Below are 17,458 nucleotides of genomic sequence, written 5' to 3'. Positions count from 1 at the left end.
TCACATTTACATCTCTCACCAAGTCTTGGGCATTACTTAGGAACAAATCCAGGATCGCCCCACCCTGTTCTGTTACCATCTGCTCCATACCACAGTCATTGAGAGCATCTAGAAACTCAATCTTTCTCTCGACCTGAACACATATTGACCCAATCAATTTGTGGGTAGTTAAAATCACCTATTACGACACAGTTTTTACGTCTGGCCGCTATCTTTAATCCTTCCATCATATTATAATCATCCTCTATCTTTTGATTTGGTGGGCAATAACAAAACTCCCATAGTTAAATTTCCTTTTGGGGCCCTCTATTTCGACCCAAAGTATTTCTAGAAGGGAATCTGATTCTTTGACCTCAGTCTTACTGGACTGTATACCCTCTCTGACATATAGAGCCACCCCACCTCCAACCCTTCCGTCCCTTTTCCTTCTGATATAACTTATATCCAGGAATCATTGTGTCCCACTGATTCTCCTTATTCCACCAAGTTTCTGAAATTCCCACAATGTCTGTTTTCTCCCAACACTAAACATTCCAACTCACCAATTTTACTTCGAACACTTCTAGCATTTGTATACAAACACCTATAATTTCCCAGGCAAGTTAGGCCCGCAACCTTCCTCCTGCCGCCTCGAGACTTTGGCAGACAGTCCATACTGTTTGTCACCATCTCAGCGGCAACTCTGATCCATTACCCGGTAGAAAAGTACAGCTAACCCTTCATCTCTTTGAGATGAGTCCTCCCGAACCAGAGACATTTCATCTCCTGTCGGCTTTTCCCCAAGATTTAGTTTAAAACTGCTCTGCCACCTTTTTGATTTTAAGCGCCAGCAGCCTGGTTCCATCTGGGGACAAGTGGAGACCGCCTCTTTTGTACAGCTCCTGCTTGTTTCAGAAAGCATCCCAGTGCCTAACAAACTTAAACCCTTCCTCCTTACACCATCGTCTCATCCACACATTGAGACTTCTAATTTATGCCTGTCTCCAGCCCCGCACGTGGAACAGGTGGCACTTCTGTGAAGGCTACCTTGGAGGTCCTGGCCTTAAGTCTCCCGCCTTACAGCCTAAATTTTTCCTCCAGGACCTCACGACTGCATTTCCCCACATCGTTGGTGCCAACATGCACCATGACCACTGGCTCTTCTCCAGCACTGTCTAGCAGCCTATCTACTACATGCATAATGTCCGCTACCTTCGCACCAGGCAGGCAAGTCACCATAGGGTCAGTACGCGGTTTTGCCACCCAGCTGTCTACTTGCTTAAGGATCGAATCACCAACTACCAAGACCTCCCCCCCTCTCTGCCCAGGGATGGTTCCTTGGCGCGAAAGGATTCCCGCTCACCAACTGAAGAAGAGGTCCCTTCTGAGGGCGCATTTCCCTTATCCTCAGCCCGGTGCCGTATTCACTCTCGACCCTCATGCTCCCTGGCAGCAACGGGGCTGCCACGTTCAGAGTGGGGCTCATCTAATACGTCCTCGAGAGTCTTCCCCGATTGCCTAACTGACTGTCTCTGCTTCTCCAGGTAAGTCACCATAGCCTCAAGGGTACGAACTAATTCCCTGAGGACCAGGAGCTCCTTGCATCAAGCACACACCCAAGACTTCTGTCCTGTGGGCAGATAGTCATACATGTGACACTCAGTGCAAAACATTGGAAAGCCCCCACCCCCCTTCTGGCATTCTACCTTCATGATAGCTTTTTAAAAACATATACAGTCCCCTTTAAATCCTTTTTGTTTATGTGGCTCCCCTTCTGGAGGGTCAACTTACCTTATTGGGAACACAAGGAAATCAGGGATCTTGGTTCCTGGTCCTTACACAGCCCTCAGGTTAAGAGCCACAGGCTAAGAGCACTTTAGCTCTCGCCCTTCGGTTCGCGCCTTTGGCAAGACGCAGTTTAACAATGCAAAGAGGTTGGGGAATACAGCCACTCCTAATCAATCAGCAACAATCACCTGCAGCCCAGTCAAACCAAACAGACAGCAGTTCCCCAGCAACCACAAACTCAGAATTTTCAGCAGTCACACAAACTCAGAAATTCTCAGCAACTTCCTCAGCTTATATCACTTATTCTCTGCTCTCTCTCAGAGCTTCTCTGCTCTCTCTGACCTCTCTGAAATGTGAGGCTACAATGTTTCACAGGTTTTGAAGGCTCTGTAATGTATGCTTTGAGATGTGCTTTTTGTGGCCTATGAGTGGAGGCTGTGGTTTGCTTCCTTTTATTTGCATTTGTGATGATAGGTAATTGTACTTTTGTTTAAATATGATGAAAAACATTTTGAGTCCTGTTGATTTGAATAAAAGTGGAACATGGATGTTAATAAATTAAAAAAACTTTTAGTAATAATTTTATCTTTTTTTGTCTTGGTGATTATTGTAACTTTGCTGAAAGACTTGCCAGTCTTTGCAGCAATCTGATTTTAGGCTGAAAATGATTTTTGGTGTTTAATTTGTTGGTGTTCATGGAGTACCACTTCAAATTCTTCCTTAGAAATGCTTTAGGACAGATTTCCCATTGTATAATGTGTTGAGATGAGGCTTTTTGTAAGAAGACTCTTGTTAACCTTCTCAGTTGATTTGATACAAATGCAGGAATTGACATGATGGATGAGACAGACTATTTCAGGGGTCCCCAACCCCTTGGCTGCGGACCAGTCCCAGTCCGTGGCCTGATAGCTATCAGACTGCACAGCAAAAGGGAGGGCAGCAGCAGCAGCAAGACATGTGATGGATATCAGGATTTTTTTATCTCCTTCAGACAGTTGCCTTTGCTCTAGCTCACCTCCCACGTTCCCCGAGGCAGAAACTGTGAGAGAAAAGGAGGGGCAGGGCCAGGCTGGCTGGCTCTGCCCCCTTTTGGCTGCTCTCCCTCGCTCACTTCGTTGATGTGCTAACCAGGTGCTGAAGTTGGAGGCAGTGGATGAAACAAATTCTGACATGGAGATTTGGTCTGGCATGGTGGGGAGGAAGGGAAGGGATGGGAGAGTGGTGGCAGGGTGGCTCCAGCAGAGGAAAAGTCCAGTGAGTGGGTGGAAACTGTGGATCTGTTCAGCCCACTGGCCAGGGCCCAGGCACTGAGTGAGCTGCAGTGAAGGAGCGATGGGAAAATGGAGAGTTGTTGACTGGGCAGGCCTAGCTCTTTTTAGAGGCGTGATTTCATTCCACGGAGGGAGGGAGGCTCAGAAGTGGCGGGGCAGGGGTGAATTCAGCCAGGAAAGAGAGAAGGGTCTGGTGAACCCAAGATGGGGTTTTGCCAAATGCAGTTGTGAAATCTCGTAGACTCCTTGCAGCCAGTTTAGGAGGTGCTACCTGCCATCCTATTCCCTCTTTCCGGGGACTTCCTTTGGGTACAGTTTACTTTGTGTTATATTCTTAGTCTGTTTTGGACTCTGGGTGGGTTATGCAGAGTGAGTTCTGAGGCATCACACCTAAAATGGCACTGCAAAATGTACCCCCTTCCCCCGCAGACTCCCAGTGTGGATGTGTGGTGTGTTGTATAATTATTTCATTATATATTACAATGTAATGATAGAAATAAAGTGCACAATTATATCATCCAGAAATCATCGCCCCCCCCCCCCCCCAGCCCTTGGGGAAAATTCCACAGAATCGGTCCCTGGTACCAAAAAGGTTGGGGACCACTGGTCTATTTAACTCAGTATTTGTTTTTTTTTTTCATAGTAGCCAGCTTAGATACTTTTGAAAGTTGTCCAGTAGGGTGTGGTGATTATATCTTTCTGATTGTTAAACACTGCCATCTTAGTGGAGCTGCTGTCATTGAAAGTTGCTTCTTTTGAGTGTTATGGCTTCATGGCATTGGTGGTATTATTCTTAATATGTATAATGTAATCTGAAAAATCCAGTTATACCGCTGGCCATGTCAACATTTGAAAGCACTGAATGATGCAGATCAGGGGCTGCGTGGAAACATTTTTAATGTGTATCTTAAAATGGTCACCTGTCAGTTTAACTGGGAAAATTGGAATTCTGTGCATGTGTTTCTATGCACTTGTGAATTGCCTATTTGCATCTGGAGGAAGTTGACAGAATCCTCTCCACTGTGCGCCCAACGACGTGCAATCTGGACCTCTGCCCATCCTGGCTAATTAAAGCTTGCCAGATGGAGCTATGGTATCCTATATGGGATATCGTAAATAGATCCTTCTCCGAAGGGCTTTTTCCAATGCCTCTGAAAGAGGCAGTGGTCCACTCTCTCTTGAAAAAACCTACACTTAACCCGGCCGAATTGGCAGACTACTTGCTGGTCTCGAACTTACCCTTTTTGGGTAAAATTATTGAGAGGGCAGTGGCACTACAGTTACAGAGTTTTCTGGAGGATGCTTCCATCCTAGTTCCCCATCAGTCAGGTTTCCACTCAGGTCACGGGACGAAGAAAGTACTGGTCGCCCTGGTGGATGAACTCCAGCGGCATCTGGACCGAGGCGGTTTGGCGGTACTGATGTTGTTAGATCTATTGACTGCGTTCAATACGGTCGACCGTCAGCTGCTGACCCACTGTCTTGCCGACGCAGGGATTCAGGGGTTGGCCTTGCAATGGCTTTCCTCTTTCCTTTATGGTTTGGGACAAAGGGTGGCGATTGGGAGACAGTCATGTCAGAGACACTCACTTAATTGTGGTGTGCCACAGGGGGTGGTGCTCTTCCCAATGTTGTTGAACATCTACATGCACCCCCTTGACAAGATTACCTGGAGGTATGGGCTGAGTTGCCATCAGTATGCTGATGACACTGAGCTCTGTCTACTGATGGACGGCCGGTCTGGCTGTGTCCTAGAAAATTTGGACCTGACACTGCAAGCTGTGGTGGGGTGGCTCAGGCTGAGTCGACTGAAATGGAATCCGACAAAGACAGAGGTCCTTTGCCTTGGTCGTGGCGGTCCGGGCAGGGAAATTCCCTTACCAGCTTTTGATGGGGAGCCGCTGACAATGGCGTCCAGGGTCAGGAGTTTGGGGGTGCTGCTGGAGCCTTCCTTGACAATGGAGGCCCAGATAGCAGCCACTGCCAAATCCGCCTTTTTCTATCTCAGGCGGGGGAGGCATTTGGTTGCCTTCCTCAAGCGCGGCGACTTGGCAGTGGTGATCCATGCAGTGCTTCACCGCAGCCAGGATCCTGTCCACATCCTCTGGCAAGAGCCCGCTGAAGCAGTCCAATATAGGACCAGAAGACAACCAAGGGACTTCCACCTCACATACTGTATCAATCGTGGCGGGTAGGTCCTGGCAGAGAATCAGGATTTTATTTGCGAAATATGTTGCAAAGGCCTCAGAGCCAGTATCCAATTCTCTACCATTTTGATTGCCCGATGGCAAAACTGTTAATGACCGAATTACTCTAAATAGTTGGGCTGGGTGCGGCTTTGTAGCTAAGACGGTGAGCCAGTTTGGTGTGGTTAAGTATGTGGACTCTTATCTGGGAGAACTGGGTTTGATTCCCCACTCCTCCACTTGCACTTTCTGGAATGGCCTTGGGTCAGCCATAGCTCTTGTAGGAGTTGTCCTTGAAAGGGCAGCTGCTGTGGGAGCCCTCTCAGCCCCACCCACCTCACAGGGTGTCTGTTGTGGGGGAGGAAGATAAAGGAGATTGTGAGCCACTCTGAGATTCGAAGTAGAGGGTGGGATAAAAATCCAATATCATCATCATCTGTACCTGAGTTGGGGTGGAGTGGGTATGGGCATTCAGCTCCCAGCTTTGGACAGTGCCACATTGGTGCTAGCCCAACAGGTGAAGAGCTTGGGAGTGACCTTGGATGCCTGTCTTTCCATGGAAGTCCAGATCACGATGGTTGTCAGGTCTGCCTTTTGTTATCTTCAGCAGATCAGGCAGCTAGTACCATATCGATCCCCCCAGGACTTGGCTACAGTGAATCATGCAATGGTCACTTCCAGACTAGACTACTGTAACTCGCCGTTCGTTGGCTTGAGACTGATCCAGAAACTGCAGCGGGTGCATAATGTGGTGGCTCACCTGCTGACTGCATCACCTTTATGGATGGGCATTCGGCCGGCGCTCCGCAATCTGCACTGGCTGCCCATTGAGTACCGGATCTGCTTCAAGGTTTTAGTTTTAACGTTTAAAGCCTTATGCAGCCTGTAAAATGGAGCTGTTCCACCAGGCTTTTAGTTGAGGCTGCGGGCGTCTATTCTTGATCTAGTTGGCCTCCCCTACTGGCACTGTCATCTGTGCTATAAAGTGGACTAATACCTGCCATCTCTATGAGATATCATGATGTGAAACGGCCAAGCTGGGCAATATGTGATGATATGGTAAAGTTTTCTGAGTGCTGTTGAGTTGTCTGTTTTTATTGTATTTTATTGTTTTATCCTATGTTGTACTCCACCCTGAGCCCTACAGGGAATGGGCGGAATATAAATAAATAAATAAATGCTAGCATATGGACTCTGATAGGGCTTTTCTTTTAAATCAGTGTAGAAGGGCAGACATTCACATCTTTTAACTGCACATGTATACATCATCCATTAATATTACAAGACTGTTTTAAAGAATTTGGGGTTACAGGATAGCTGTATCCATTCTAAATATTTTATGTATCTGTCAAAGTATGTGAAAATTTGATAAAATTAATGAAGCGGGGGGAGCAGTCGGAAGCATTACCATGTTCTTGTTTTATTTATAGATAAAGCCCTAAAAGAAGTCATTGAACGCATTCTGCAAACAACTTACTTTGATATTACCCACAACCATCAAAATGGATTATGTGAAGTAGAGGAAACATCCCCGGCACCTGCAGTGGAGGACCCTGTTGCAGAAGCTGGTAAATTCAAAATGATTATTACTATGTATGTTCAGAAAAGTTTCGCACTGGGAGTTAACTACCAAATAAATATGCATATAACTGCCTCCTTAGTTTCCTTATTCCAGTTTGCATTCATATTGCATTCTTAGTTGTAGTTAGTTATTGGGGTGAGCCACAGAAAAAGATCAGATCTTATTCTTGTTGACCTGACTGAATCTGATATCAAATTTCATTTCTTTTCTCTCCCCTGGCCCCGTAGAACCTTTGTGTAAAATTTGTAGTGTGGATTTGTTATTATCATGAACAACTTCGATAAAATTTTACTAGGTGTAAATTCAGAATTCTTAACTCCTGCCTTAGACAGCTGATTTACTCTTCTTGAAAGTAAAGTGCACTTTATACAAATACTGATTGTGATGGTTGCAAAAAAGAACGGACAGAATTTATTCTTCTGCTACTAAATAAGGATGCCAATTCCATAAGCATTTGCTGGTTTTTATTTTAAATTGTTGCAGTTACAATTACTTGAGAACCTACTTCATTTACAAACATATGTTAATACTAAAATTAGTTTACAGTTCTTAAGTATTGTCCAAATGATTTCACAATGTGTTTCCATAAAATTGAGCAAAATGGGATGTACTTGTTCATAGTCTAAAATACAGAAGGGGGTACACTTGCAATATGTAATACAAATATATTTAATATAGTTTGCCTAAAAAGGTCTGTTTTCTTTGTAGAGCCAGAGCCAACAGAAGAATACACTGAACCCAGTGAAGTTGAATCAACAGAGGTATTGTTGAGTGGAAAGATTGTAGTCACCTTTTAAAAGTGAATGCTGCTGTCTTACTGTTGTACTCTCTTACTTTTATTTTAGTATGTAAACAGACAGTTCATGGCAGAGACTCAGTTCAGCAGTAGTGAGAAGGAACAGGTAGATGAGTGGACAGTTGAAACTGTTGAGGTAAGGTGTTCTGTATGCTTTAGGTAAAGTTGCCATCATTTTCATTCCCTTGTCGTAATTGGTATGCAGCTATAATCTAAACAGGTTTATGGTGTAGCTAGTGTGAGCTGAACTTCATAGAATTAATACAGTCAAAAGTTGATCTGCTGTTCAGGTATATAGTTTTAAGTGAGTTAATCCTGACAGGGAAAATCTGAAGGATTTTGAAATTAGCTCATAAGGTTATTTTTTCAATATTAGTTTGAAAATATATAGGCATACAGTAGCTGATAGTTATTGAAGTTTTTCTGCATTCCTTCATTGACAAGAGAGAACGCTCACTCTTCAGACTGTTTTGATGTCAGTTGGAAGTAATGTATCCATTTAGGCTGAGAAGACTTTTTTCTAGTATGTATGAACATGAAAATTTGATCAAGTTAACTTAGAATAGAAACTAACATATTTGTCTGCTGTTGTCTCAAATGTTTCAGTCTGTGAAAAGAGGTGCAAGTATCATCCTGCTAGAACAGACTTTCTAGTCTTTCGGTTCTGCCCACTTTGTCAGTAGTATTATAAACAGGATTAGCATATAGACTCCAAAGAGCTGAAAGCATTTGACACCTGTAGTTTCAATGGAATTCCCCTTCAAACTTTGGTTATTTCTCATTAAGTAATTCTGTCACTTAATGATGAGGTTAAATGGTAGTCTTGTGTGTGCGTGAAAGTTTTGGAAGAACTATGTATTTTAAATTCTGATTGTTGAAAACAGTAAAGTTAAATTTGAATCAAGTAAAGCTCTGTGAACTACAAATACAAATTATATTACAAATGTAATGTTATCTTTGCCTTTTATTTGTACTATGCATTGTTTGTTCCAGTCCTCTGTTGCTTGAGATGCTAATTTTGGATTTACATTTGCTTTATAATTTGCAGTCATAATGATTTGCTTTATAATTTGCAGTCATGATGATTCCCTGAATATCTTAACCTATATGTCTTGGCTAAATGCTTGTAGCACACAGACATGAAGCTTGTCTTTAGATGCTAAATCATTCTAGATAGACTAATAACAGTAACTAATTTTGGCCTGCATCTTAAGCCTTGCCCTCTGTAGCAGAGAGTGTCCTTCCAAGCAATACTCCCTCTAAGCTGTGGAGTCTTGTGAGCAAAAGTTCTACTTCATGAGCTACTGGCATTAAATCTGTGAGCTACTGCATAAATTTGTTTGCTCTGGGGCCATTTCTCCTGAGCTAAGACAAAACTGTGTGAGCCAGAGCCTAAAAAACTGAACTAGCTCACACTAACTCTGCTTAGTGGGAGCACTGCTTCCAAGTGCTAGCAGTTTCCACTCTCACAAGATTAGAGTCTTTCAGTGAACCAAAAGCTCAATTGAAAGCACTCATCAGTAGTGGATCACCTCTGCATCAAACTGAGTCACAATGGAAGCAAAATTTAAGAGCCAAGCTAATTGAAAGCAAGTCATGAGAATTTGCTCCCATAGAATGATTGACTGCTTCATATTTACTAAATTAGTATTACTCTTAATTCAAAGAACATTATTGAAATTATTACCATTTAAGTAATAATGAATGGAAATGTCCAGAAAGCAGCTGGGGAGGGGGGGTGCTTGTAAGTATATTCGTGAGTTTATGTACCAAGGAAGTGCCAGATCAGTAGCCTTATCATGTTAGTTATTGTTGTTGTTGCTGCAGTGTTTAAGGATGTACACCCATCAAAAAAGGCTGGAGTGCTAGGAGTGTACAGGATGGACAAATTGCTCACCCAAACAATCAGTATTGGAGAGAATATATAGAATTATTTGCCAGTATTGTTGGGGTATATTCTCTTTTGATCATTATTATGATCAGTCTCTAGCATGTGAGCAAATCCACCCAGCCTTGAGATAAATTGCTGTCCTGGCATCAGATTTCCAGGTTTCTGTACCTTTGACTCAGTGACTTTTATCTTTAACTTGTTTCTGTCTTTTAACTTAATCTCACTTTAACAATCTCAAAATCAACTCTTGTTTTCTCTTTGTAGTTCTAGGAAATTGTAATAAGAGGATTGCCAAAATTGATTTCAGATATTTAATAGTTATCACTGCAAGAAGTTATTTTCTTTATATATTTTGTGGATTTAGCAGTTTAATCATAATAACGGACCAGTACTAAACTTTCTGATGGACTCTCATGTTTTGACCACTTCTGATGTCATCTGATGTAGGTAGTAAATTCACTCCAGCAACAACCACAGGCTACATCTCCTCCAGTTCCAGATCCCCATGCGCTTTCTACTGTGGCCCAAGCAGATCCTCTTGTGAGAAGACAAAGAGTACAAGACCTTATGGCACAAATGCAAGGCCCCTACAACTTCATGCAGGTACGTTGTTTCTTCACAGATGCTCCATGAGCTGGAACCAAATCAGCACTTGAGCTAGTGGGAGATAGTTCTGTTACTGCAGGGGAAAAGGTTCTATAATTTCCATGGGCGATTCAACCTGCTGTCTCTCATGCTGCACCTCATTCTGTTCTTGTTAAGAGTCTTTTTTCACAGGAGGCATAGGAAGGCATAGGCAAGAATGATCCATTTCTTGACATCAGCCCATCATGTAGGAAAAAAACAGAAAAGCTTTCACTTAATTAGTATTATTATCTCTCTGTTCCCATTGATTTCAGTCAGAGTTGAGCACCTGGCCAGCTAGTATTCTGGAAGGGACTTTACTTCTAGTGTAACAGGAGTCTCATCTTAATTATCTAGGATTCCATGCTGGAATTTGACAACCAGGCGCTCGATCCTGCTATTGTTTCAGCCCAGCCTATGAATCCAGCACAAAACTTGGACATGCCACAGATGGTTTGCCCTCCAGGTTTGTAATGGTAAATTCTACCTAGTTAGAGTATGGCAATAGTTCAATATAATTCAGTTATGCCAAATTGCTAAATATCGAGAAAACTAAATTGGATGTTAGTAAATATGTATTTAGATCTTTTCATTAATTTATGGAAACTGATTGATGGAAATATCTTTAGTGTAGTGCATTAGTACATGATATAGCGGTTATAGTGTTTAATTAGAACTTGGAAGACCTAGGTTAAATTGCCACACTGCCATGGAAGTTTGCTGGATGACTTTGGGCCACTTAGCCTCACGTATCTTGTAGCATGATTGTTGGTAGGATACAGTGGAGTACAGGAGAAAGATGTAAGAAAAAGAAGCATACATAGAAGTAGTCTTGTAGATGCATTTTCAAGTAAACTACTAAACTGAAGTAATTTTGAGTCCAATTACATCTTTAAGACCAATAAAAGTTTATTCAATGTATTAGCTTTCGTGTGCAGGCACATTTCCTCACATCTGAGGAATCTGATATCTGAGGAAATATGCTTGTACACGAAAGCTCATACAGTGAATAAACTTTTGTTAGTCTCAAAGGTGTCACTGGACTCAAAATTCATTCTACTGCTTCAGACCAACACAACTGCTCACCTGGATTTGCTGAACTGAACTGTTACTTATAATCTAAGAAATGGCTTTGCCACTGTAGTAGTTCTAGGAATATTCTTCAAAGACCATACAGTTGTGAACAGCCTGATATAATTAGCTGATACTGCAGCTGTTAGTTGAGTTTTAAAATTAATGTATATTATTCTCATAATCTTTTACAGCAGAAATATATTAGAACTAAGCATACGGAAGAGCAGTAGTTAATCACATGACAAACTCTTAATAAGGCAAATATTACTGTATTTCTAGTTCATAGTGAATCCAGACTTGCTCAGCCTACCCAGGTCCCTGTGCAGCCTGAAGCTACGCAGGTAAGAAGAGTACCTTGCATACTATGGCTCTGTGTACATGCATCTTAAATACTGAGACAATAGCTTAAATCTAGTGTTTATAGATGGGCAAGCCCTTGAATACTAAATGAAGCATAATTTCAGTCTTTCACATTCCTGTCATAGAAAATTTATGCAAAGCCACTAATTATAAGATTTGCTTATTGACGATCACATTCTTATTGTCTTCAGCTACGAGAGCATTGTGGGAAGAATAGCAAATTTGCAGTTTATATGCTGACCATTAGAGTATGATGTCTTAATTCCATTATGGAACAGATCAGAGTGGGTTGTTAGATGATTATTGCACAATCCTTACAAATTGGCAGTATTGATCAGTGTACCAGTTCTTGGGAATAGTTTTATCCTGCATTCTGTTCAAGATGGAAATTAATGTGCATTTCTTTCTAGTCAAATCAAATGAAGACTTAAGGCCTGCTTCATATAAGCATTACCCATATGGGTGGCCACTTGCAACATAATTTGTGGATGGAGTTCCATGTGGTAGGCCCAGGCAAATTTTAATGGCATTATATTACATAATAATGAAAATAGTAGATGCATGTTTGTTGAACTTGTAGTCCATTTTCCAGTTTGCCTTGCCTGTCTCTTTGGTAAATACTTTGTAACATTCTGTCTAGCAACATAGGCAAATAGTCGCATTAGAAACACAGCTTTTCCTCTGTTTGTTCTAAGACTTAAAAATATTCTACCAAAAAATCTCTGAAGGAATTGTGAAACTGTCCTGTACTACCAGTTATTGTCTCATTGTGTTTCCTCAGCTATTTCTGCTGTAGCAGCAATTTAAATACTTTACTGATCTAACAAATTAGGCTCAAATTAGGGGTTCAGCTAAATTAAGAGATTAATCTACAAGGGTTGAGAGACCCATGCTCCAGAAAAGTAACAGGAAAAGTTTGCTCATTGATTCATTTCACAAAGTTGACGCAGTAAATTATACAGTTGTGACCCCCCATACTAGTCAGTTCAAGTCCCTTGAATTGGTTATTGGACTTCAGCTTGGTTCAGCCATTAGACACATGGTAATAATTCCTTGCACATGTTGAGAGTGGGAATTGTGCTTTAGGAGTGCATGTGCTCAACACTGTGAAAGTGTTCTCTTATGTGAGCTGTGCAGTCATGTATATAAGTTGATAAACAATTTGTCCCGTTTGTATGGTGGTTCTACTGTTTTTGATCCAGAAAAAAAATTGCAAATATTGCATATCTTATTTTATTTATTTATTTATTTATTTATTTATTTATTTATTTATTTGGGATTTATATCCCGCCCTTCCCACGAATGGCTCAGGGCGGCTTCCAACAGTTAATCAAACATAAAATTTAAACAATTTCAAGTATAAAACAGTTAAATATTTAAACAGTTAAAAACATTAAAAACAGAGTAATTCAGTTTCCTGTAAACAGATGGCTGGCCAGTTACCTGTGAAGTTCTGTAAACTTGTTTCACGAGTTCATGCAAATTGTTGTGTGTGATAATGTGCAAAGCATGTTAACATAAAACCAATAAAATACAGTTAAAAAGATCCAATACAATAATGCAAGCTAAACAAACTAAAATAGCAGCAAAAATCAGTAGTAATTTAAAACAGCAATCAATAAAAACAGTGGCAAAAAAGCAGACCGTATAAAAGGTGGGAGACACAATTTGTTTCTTACCAAAATACTTGATTGTGGGGGGAGGTGAGCAAATACTGCTACAGCAAGAGGATTCAGTTCAAACAAAAAAACCCTCTTTAATCTGAATTTGATAAAATGGTTGAAATAAGACTTTTGTGATTATGTACTTGGAGAAATGATTACCTTTAGTTCTCAATCCCACCCTTTCAGTGTTTCTAACAATGATTAAATTAATGCTGAAGAATGTTGCTAGCATAGATGTTCACAAAGCTTGTGAATTCATATAAAGGATTTACCCAGAGGTCCTGGCAGGAGTTTCTGCTAAATCTTAAAACTTTGACAGGTCCCTTTGGTTTCTTCCACAAGTGAGGGATATGCAGCATCCCAGCCCATGTATCAACCTTCTCATTCAACAGAGCAGCGGCCTCAGAAAGAATCAATTGACCAGATTCAGGTAAGTTATGAGACTTCAGTTTGTTTGGCAAAGGTGCACACATTGCATTTCCACAATTATAGGTGAAGGTAATGTGTGGGCCTCTAATGAAAAAACTAGGATATCAGGTTTTTAATTCTGACTCCAGGTATCATTTGCTCAGTCATTTTTCTGGATTATATATATATTTAAATTTGTTCATGTCTCCTGATATTATATATTCCTTTTATTAAAAGCATTTATTTCAGAATTGCACATTTAAGTTTGCACACAGCTAATCAGAGAATGAGGAGATGAAATTGAAGAATACATTTAGGTAGTGTGAATTCTTCAGAATCTTAGTTTCACCACATTAATTTGAGCTTCAAAGGCAATGAGGAAGAGAGTTCCAGTAATTTCTTCCCCATGGTGTAGAATAAATGTTGGGTATTGAAGCCATAGAGTCTATCTGTGCCTTAGGAACCCTTGCTTGAGTGATTGCCTCAACTTTATAATATGGCATCTCTTGATATTACTAACATCAGACTCAATTTATTTGCCAGGCTTCAATAACTTTAAATGCAGACCAGACACCAACAACATCACCGCTTCCAGCTGCATCCCAGCCTCAGGTATTCCAGGCTGCCACCAGCAAACCTTTGCATAGCAGTGGAATCAATGTCAATGCAGCTCCATTCCAGTCCATGCAGACAGTAAGTACAAAACTAATATTGAGCATTTACTTTAGAAGTCAGCATCCTGAAAAAGCAATGATTAATTGTGCCAAGAGTAAGTTTACAAGACACTTAACTTTTCATGAGTTCCACAGGAGTGTTTAGTGAGAAGGATTATTCTGTAAATATATCACAGGTTTCTATTTATTTTTTCATGTAGGTATTTAACATGAATGCACCTGTTCCTCCTGTCAATGAGCCAGAAACCTTAAAGCAACAAAATCAGTACCAGACCAGTTACAGCCAGTCTTTCTCCAGTCAGCCTCATCAAGTAGAGCAATCAGAACTTCAGCAAGAACAGCAGCTCCAGACAGGTACACCTGTGAAATATGAAGCCTAAATGTTTAGTTCTAAAAATGATTTTCAAAAGATGTAGACCAAATAAAACAAATGGTGGCTAAGAAATTCATTTTGAATAAAATTTAGTAGATGTATGTTGAGAAGTAGTGATTTTACAATTTTTAAGGGATGGATAAATAGGAAAATACTATAGAATGCAGTCATTCATTTGATGTTGGTGTGTAGCAAATCAAAGAAAATTATTAATCCCTCTGTTAGTAAATAGAAAATAATTTAGAGTAACACTATTAAATATGTTGGTGTTATGTTGAAGGTAAGCCCTATGTAGTTTGGGGAACATTCTACCATGCTTAGGTAATTCAGACTGCCATGTTCGATTTAATTATGTAAACAATCTTTCTTTAGGTAGGTAAACATTTACTGTCCTACTTGGTGGCTCTTAAGCAGAGTATATTGGTGAGTTAGCTTGATATTCTTTGAATCTTTAGGAAACTGCAGTTATAAATACCAACCTTGTATTTTCTTGGTTCTTTCAATTTAGTGGTTGGCACCTACCATGGTTCCCCGGACCAGTCCCATCAAGTGGCAGGTAACCACCAGCAGCCTCCACAACAGAATACTGGGTTCCCACGTAACAGTCAGCCTTATTATAACAGCCGGGGAGTGTCTCGTGGTGGATCACGCGGCACTCGAGGCTTAATGAATGGATACAGGGGACCAGCCAATGGGTTTAGAGGTAAAAACTTAAAAACCTTTTGAGACTAATTCTGAATGTGTTTCAGAAATGCAAAATGTTCAGAAGCTTAAGCAATATATTGGCATGCTTTAACTTTTAAAAAAAGTTTATTGAAACGTGGTCTAAGCTTGTGCTGCATTTGCTCCGCTGTCGTTTTTGATGAGTAAAGAAGATGTGTGTGTGGGGGGGGGGGAGAATGACAGTAAAGGAACTAACAACATTGTCTCAGTTGAGTTTAACATAATGTAGTGTGAAACTGACTTTCCCGTATTTACAACCTGCTAAACAGCTGCATCTTTTTTCAGGGTTTGTTGCTTCCTTGGTTTACAAAAGCAAGTCTTTTCTTTTATTCAGACTATGACATTTGGCGGGATTGTTGTTTTTGGTGGCTTCCATTCTTAAGTTATTCTAAAATAACAGCTTTGCTAAATGCAAATATACAGTATGAAAATCTTGAACAGTATTGAAGACATTGAATGGCACACAGGGGGATAGGTGCAGTTTAAACATTTGTCTGCTAATTTTGTATAAAAGAAAATTGTGTGGCACAAACCCAGAAAGACTCTTTGCCTGCCGTCCTGTACTGCATCATGAAAGTGTAACATTCTCCTTATATGAAGAATGCTGCTATGGTTGCAAATGAACCTACATGGATTACTTTTTATAATATTGAATACTTTTTTCTTTATTGAATATTACTAATCTATTGAATATATTCACCTGTCTTCCATAAGGTGTACAATACTTTTCAATAAGATTTTTTCATCCTGATTTTTAGGCGGGTATGATGGCTACCGCCCTTCATTTTCCAACACTCCAAATAGTGGTTACACACAGGCACAATTTAATGCTCCTCGAGACTATTCGAACTACCAGCGGGTAAGTTGACTGAACTGAGACAAAACTTCTCTACTGGAATAAAGGTTTTTATAAAAGTGTTCAGTCTGGTGTTTTTTTTTTTTTAGTTAATGAATTTCTTTTATTTTACAGTTAATGAATTTCTTATGTAGAAATCTAATTTGAATGCAGTATTTTTAAAAGTTCATGTTTATTTAGCACTTTCAGTAGCAAAAGCTCTTCACGCAGATTATCTTACATTCTAACAGTGAAGATCTTTAGGTATTAAATACAGTGACTGGAGCTGTGAACATGCAAGACAGACTTTTCTACAAACCTGAAAAGGGTCCCAGCCGGGATTGCAGAAAAATGTGATTTTTTTTTTTTAAACTCAGGGTTTTTTCAAGCCAAAAATGATAAAAGGAGTGCCCGTAGCTTTAAGGAAAGGAGAGAAGGAAGGAAAAGAGAGTGTGGGGCTTTCAGGAAAGGGAAAGAGGAAATAGTGGGGGAAGGAGGGAATGAGATGCCTCCTGCAAGTCCTTGTGAGTTCCCAATTTTTGTATTATTCTTAACAGCATACTAGTATAGAAACAGAAGAAGACATTGAATTTATATTCTGCCCTCCACTCTGAATCTCAGAGTGGCTCACAATCTCCTTTATCTTCATTCCTTACAACAGACACCCTGTGAGGTAGTTGGGGCTGAGAGGGCTCTCACAGCAGCTGCCCTTTCAAGGACAACTTCTGCCAGAGCTATGGCTAAGCCAAGGCCATTCCAGCTGCTGCAAGTGGAAGAGTGGGGAATCAAACCCGGTTCTCCCAGATAAGAGTCCACATACTTAACCACTACACCAAACTGGATCACCTGACCTGGATAGCCCAGACTAGCCTGATCTCTTCAGTTTTTGGAAGTTAAGGAAGGTCATCCCTGGCTACTATCTAGATGGGAGAGCACAAAGGAATACCAGGGTTGTGACACAGAGGCAGGCAATGACAAACCACCTCTGAATGTCTCTTGCCTTGGGAACCCTTTGGGGTCGCTATAAGTTAGCTATTACTTGATGGCACTTTACACCATCAGGGTCAATCAGTACTGATATTTCTATTAGGGGGCAGGGAGTGAAGTTCAGAGAATGCTTTACATAAGGTTGCTTAATGAATTTATGATTATGGCAGTATTTGAGGCAGGGACTTCCTGGATCATAGGTCCATTCTCTTAAAGTCACTGTGCTGTAACAGTTTCATAGTT

The 17,458-nt window shown here is 40.8% G+C and overlaps 1 protein-coding gene across 10 annotated transcripts in view; it reads left to right on the top strand.

The window, feature by feature from the left end:
- The window catches only part of CAPRIN1 (cell cycle associated protein 1), a 52,091-nt gene that overhangs the window by 28,332 nt on the left and 6,301 nt on the right, over positions 1-17,458 (top strand). For 4 of the 10 annotated variants that reach the window (XM_060261743.1, XM_060261751.1, XM_060261742.1 and 1 more), the window contains exons 7-17: positions 6,655-6,792; positions 7,515-7,567; positions 7,652-7,738; positions 9,941-10,096; positions 10,475-10,583; positions 11,471-11,532; positions 13,535-13,645; positions 14,167-14,316; positions 14,498-14,651; positions 15,179-15,373; positions 16,152-16,252. In XM_060261743.1, coding sequence (XP_060117726.1) covers positions 6,655-6,792; positions 7,515-7,567; positions 7,652-7,738; positions 9,941-10,096; positions 10,475-10,583; positions 11,471-11,532; positions 13,535-13,645; positions 14,167-14,316; positions 14,498-14,651; positions 15,179-15,373; positions 16,152-16,252 — 1,316 coding nt within the window. The remainder of the gene's footprint in view (positions 1-6,654; positions 6,793-7,514; positions 7,568-7,651; positions 7,739-9,940; positions 10,097-10,474; positions 10,584-11,470; positions 11,533-13,534; positions 13,646-14,166; positions 14,317-14,497; positions 14,652-15,178; positions 15,374-16,151; positions 16,253-17,458) is intronic. The other 6 variants (XM_060261748.1, XM_060261749.1, XM_060261746.1 and 3 more) reach the window with 4 other exon arrangements.

Source organism: Heteronotia binoei, chromosome 21 (genome assembly GCF_032191835.1).
Source record: "Heteronotia binoei isolate CCM8104 ecotype False Entrance Well chromosome 21, APGP_CSIRO_Hbin_v1, whole genome shotgun sequence".
In the NCBI taxonomy this organism is placed as follows: Eukaryota; Metazoa; Chordata; class Lepidosauria; order Squamata; family Gekkonidae; genus Heteronotia; species Heteronotia binoei.
The sequence above is the reverse complement of the archived record's forward strand: the minus strand, read 5'-3'. Positions and strand labels throughout refer to the sequence as shown.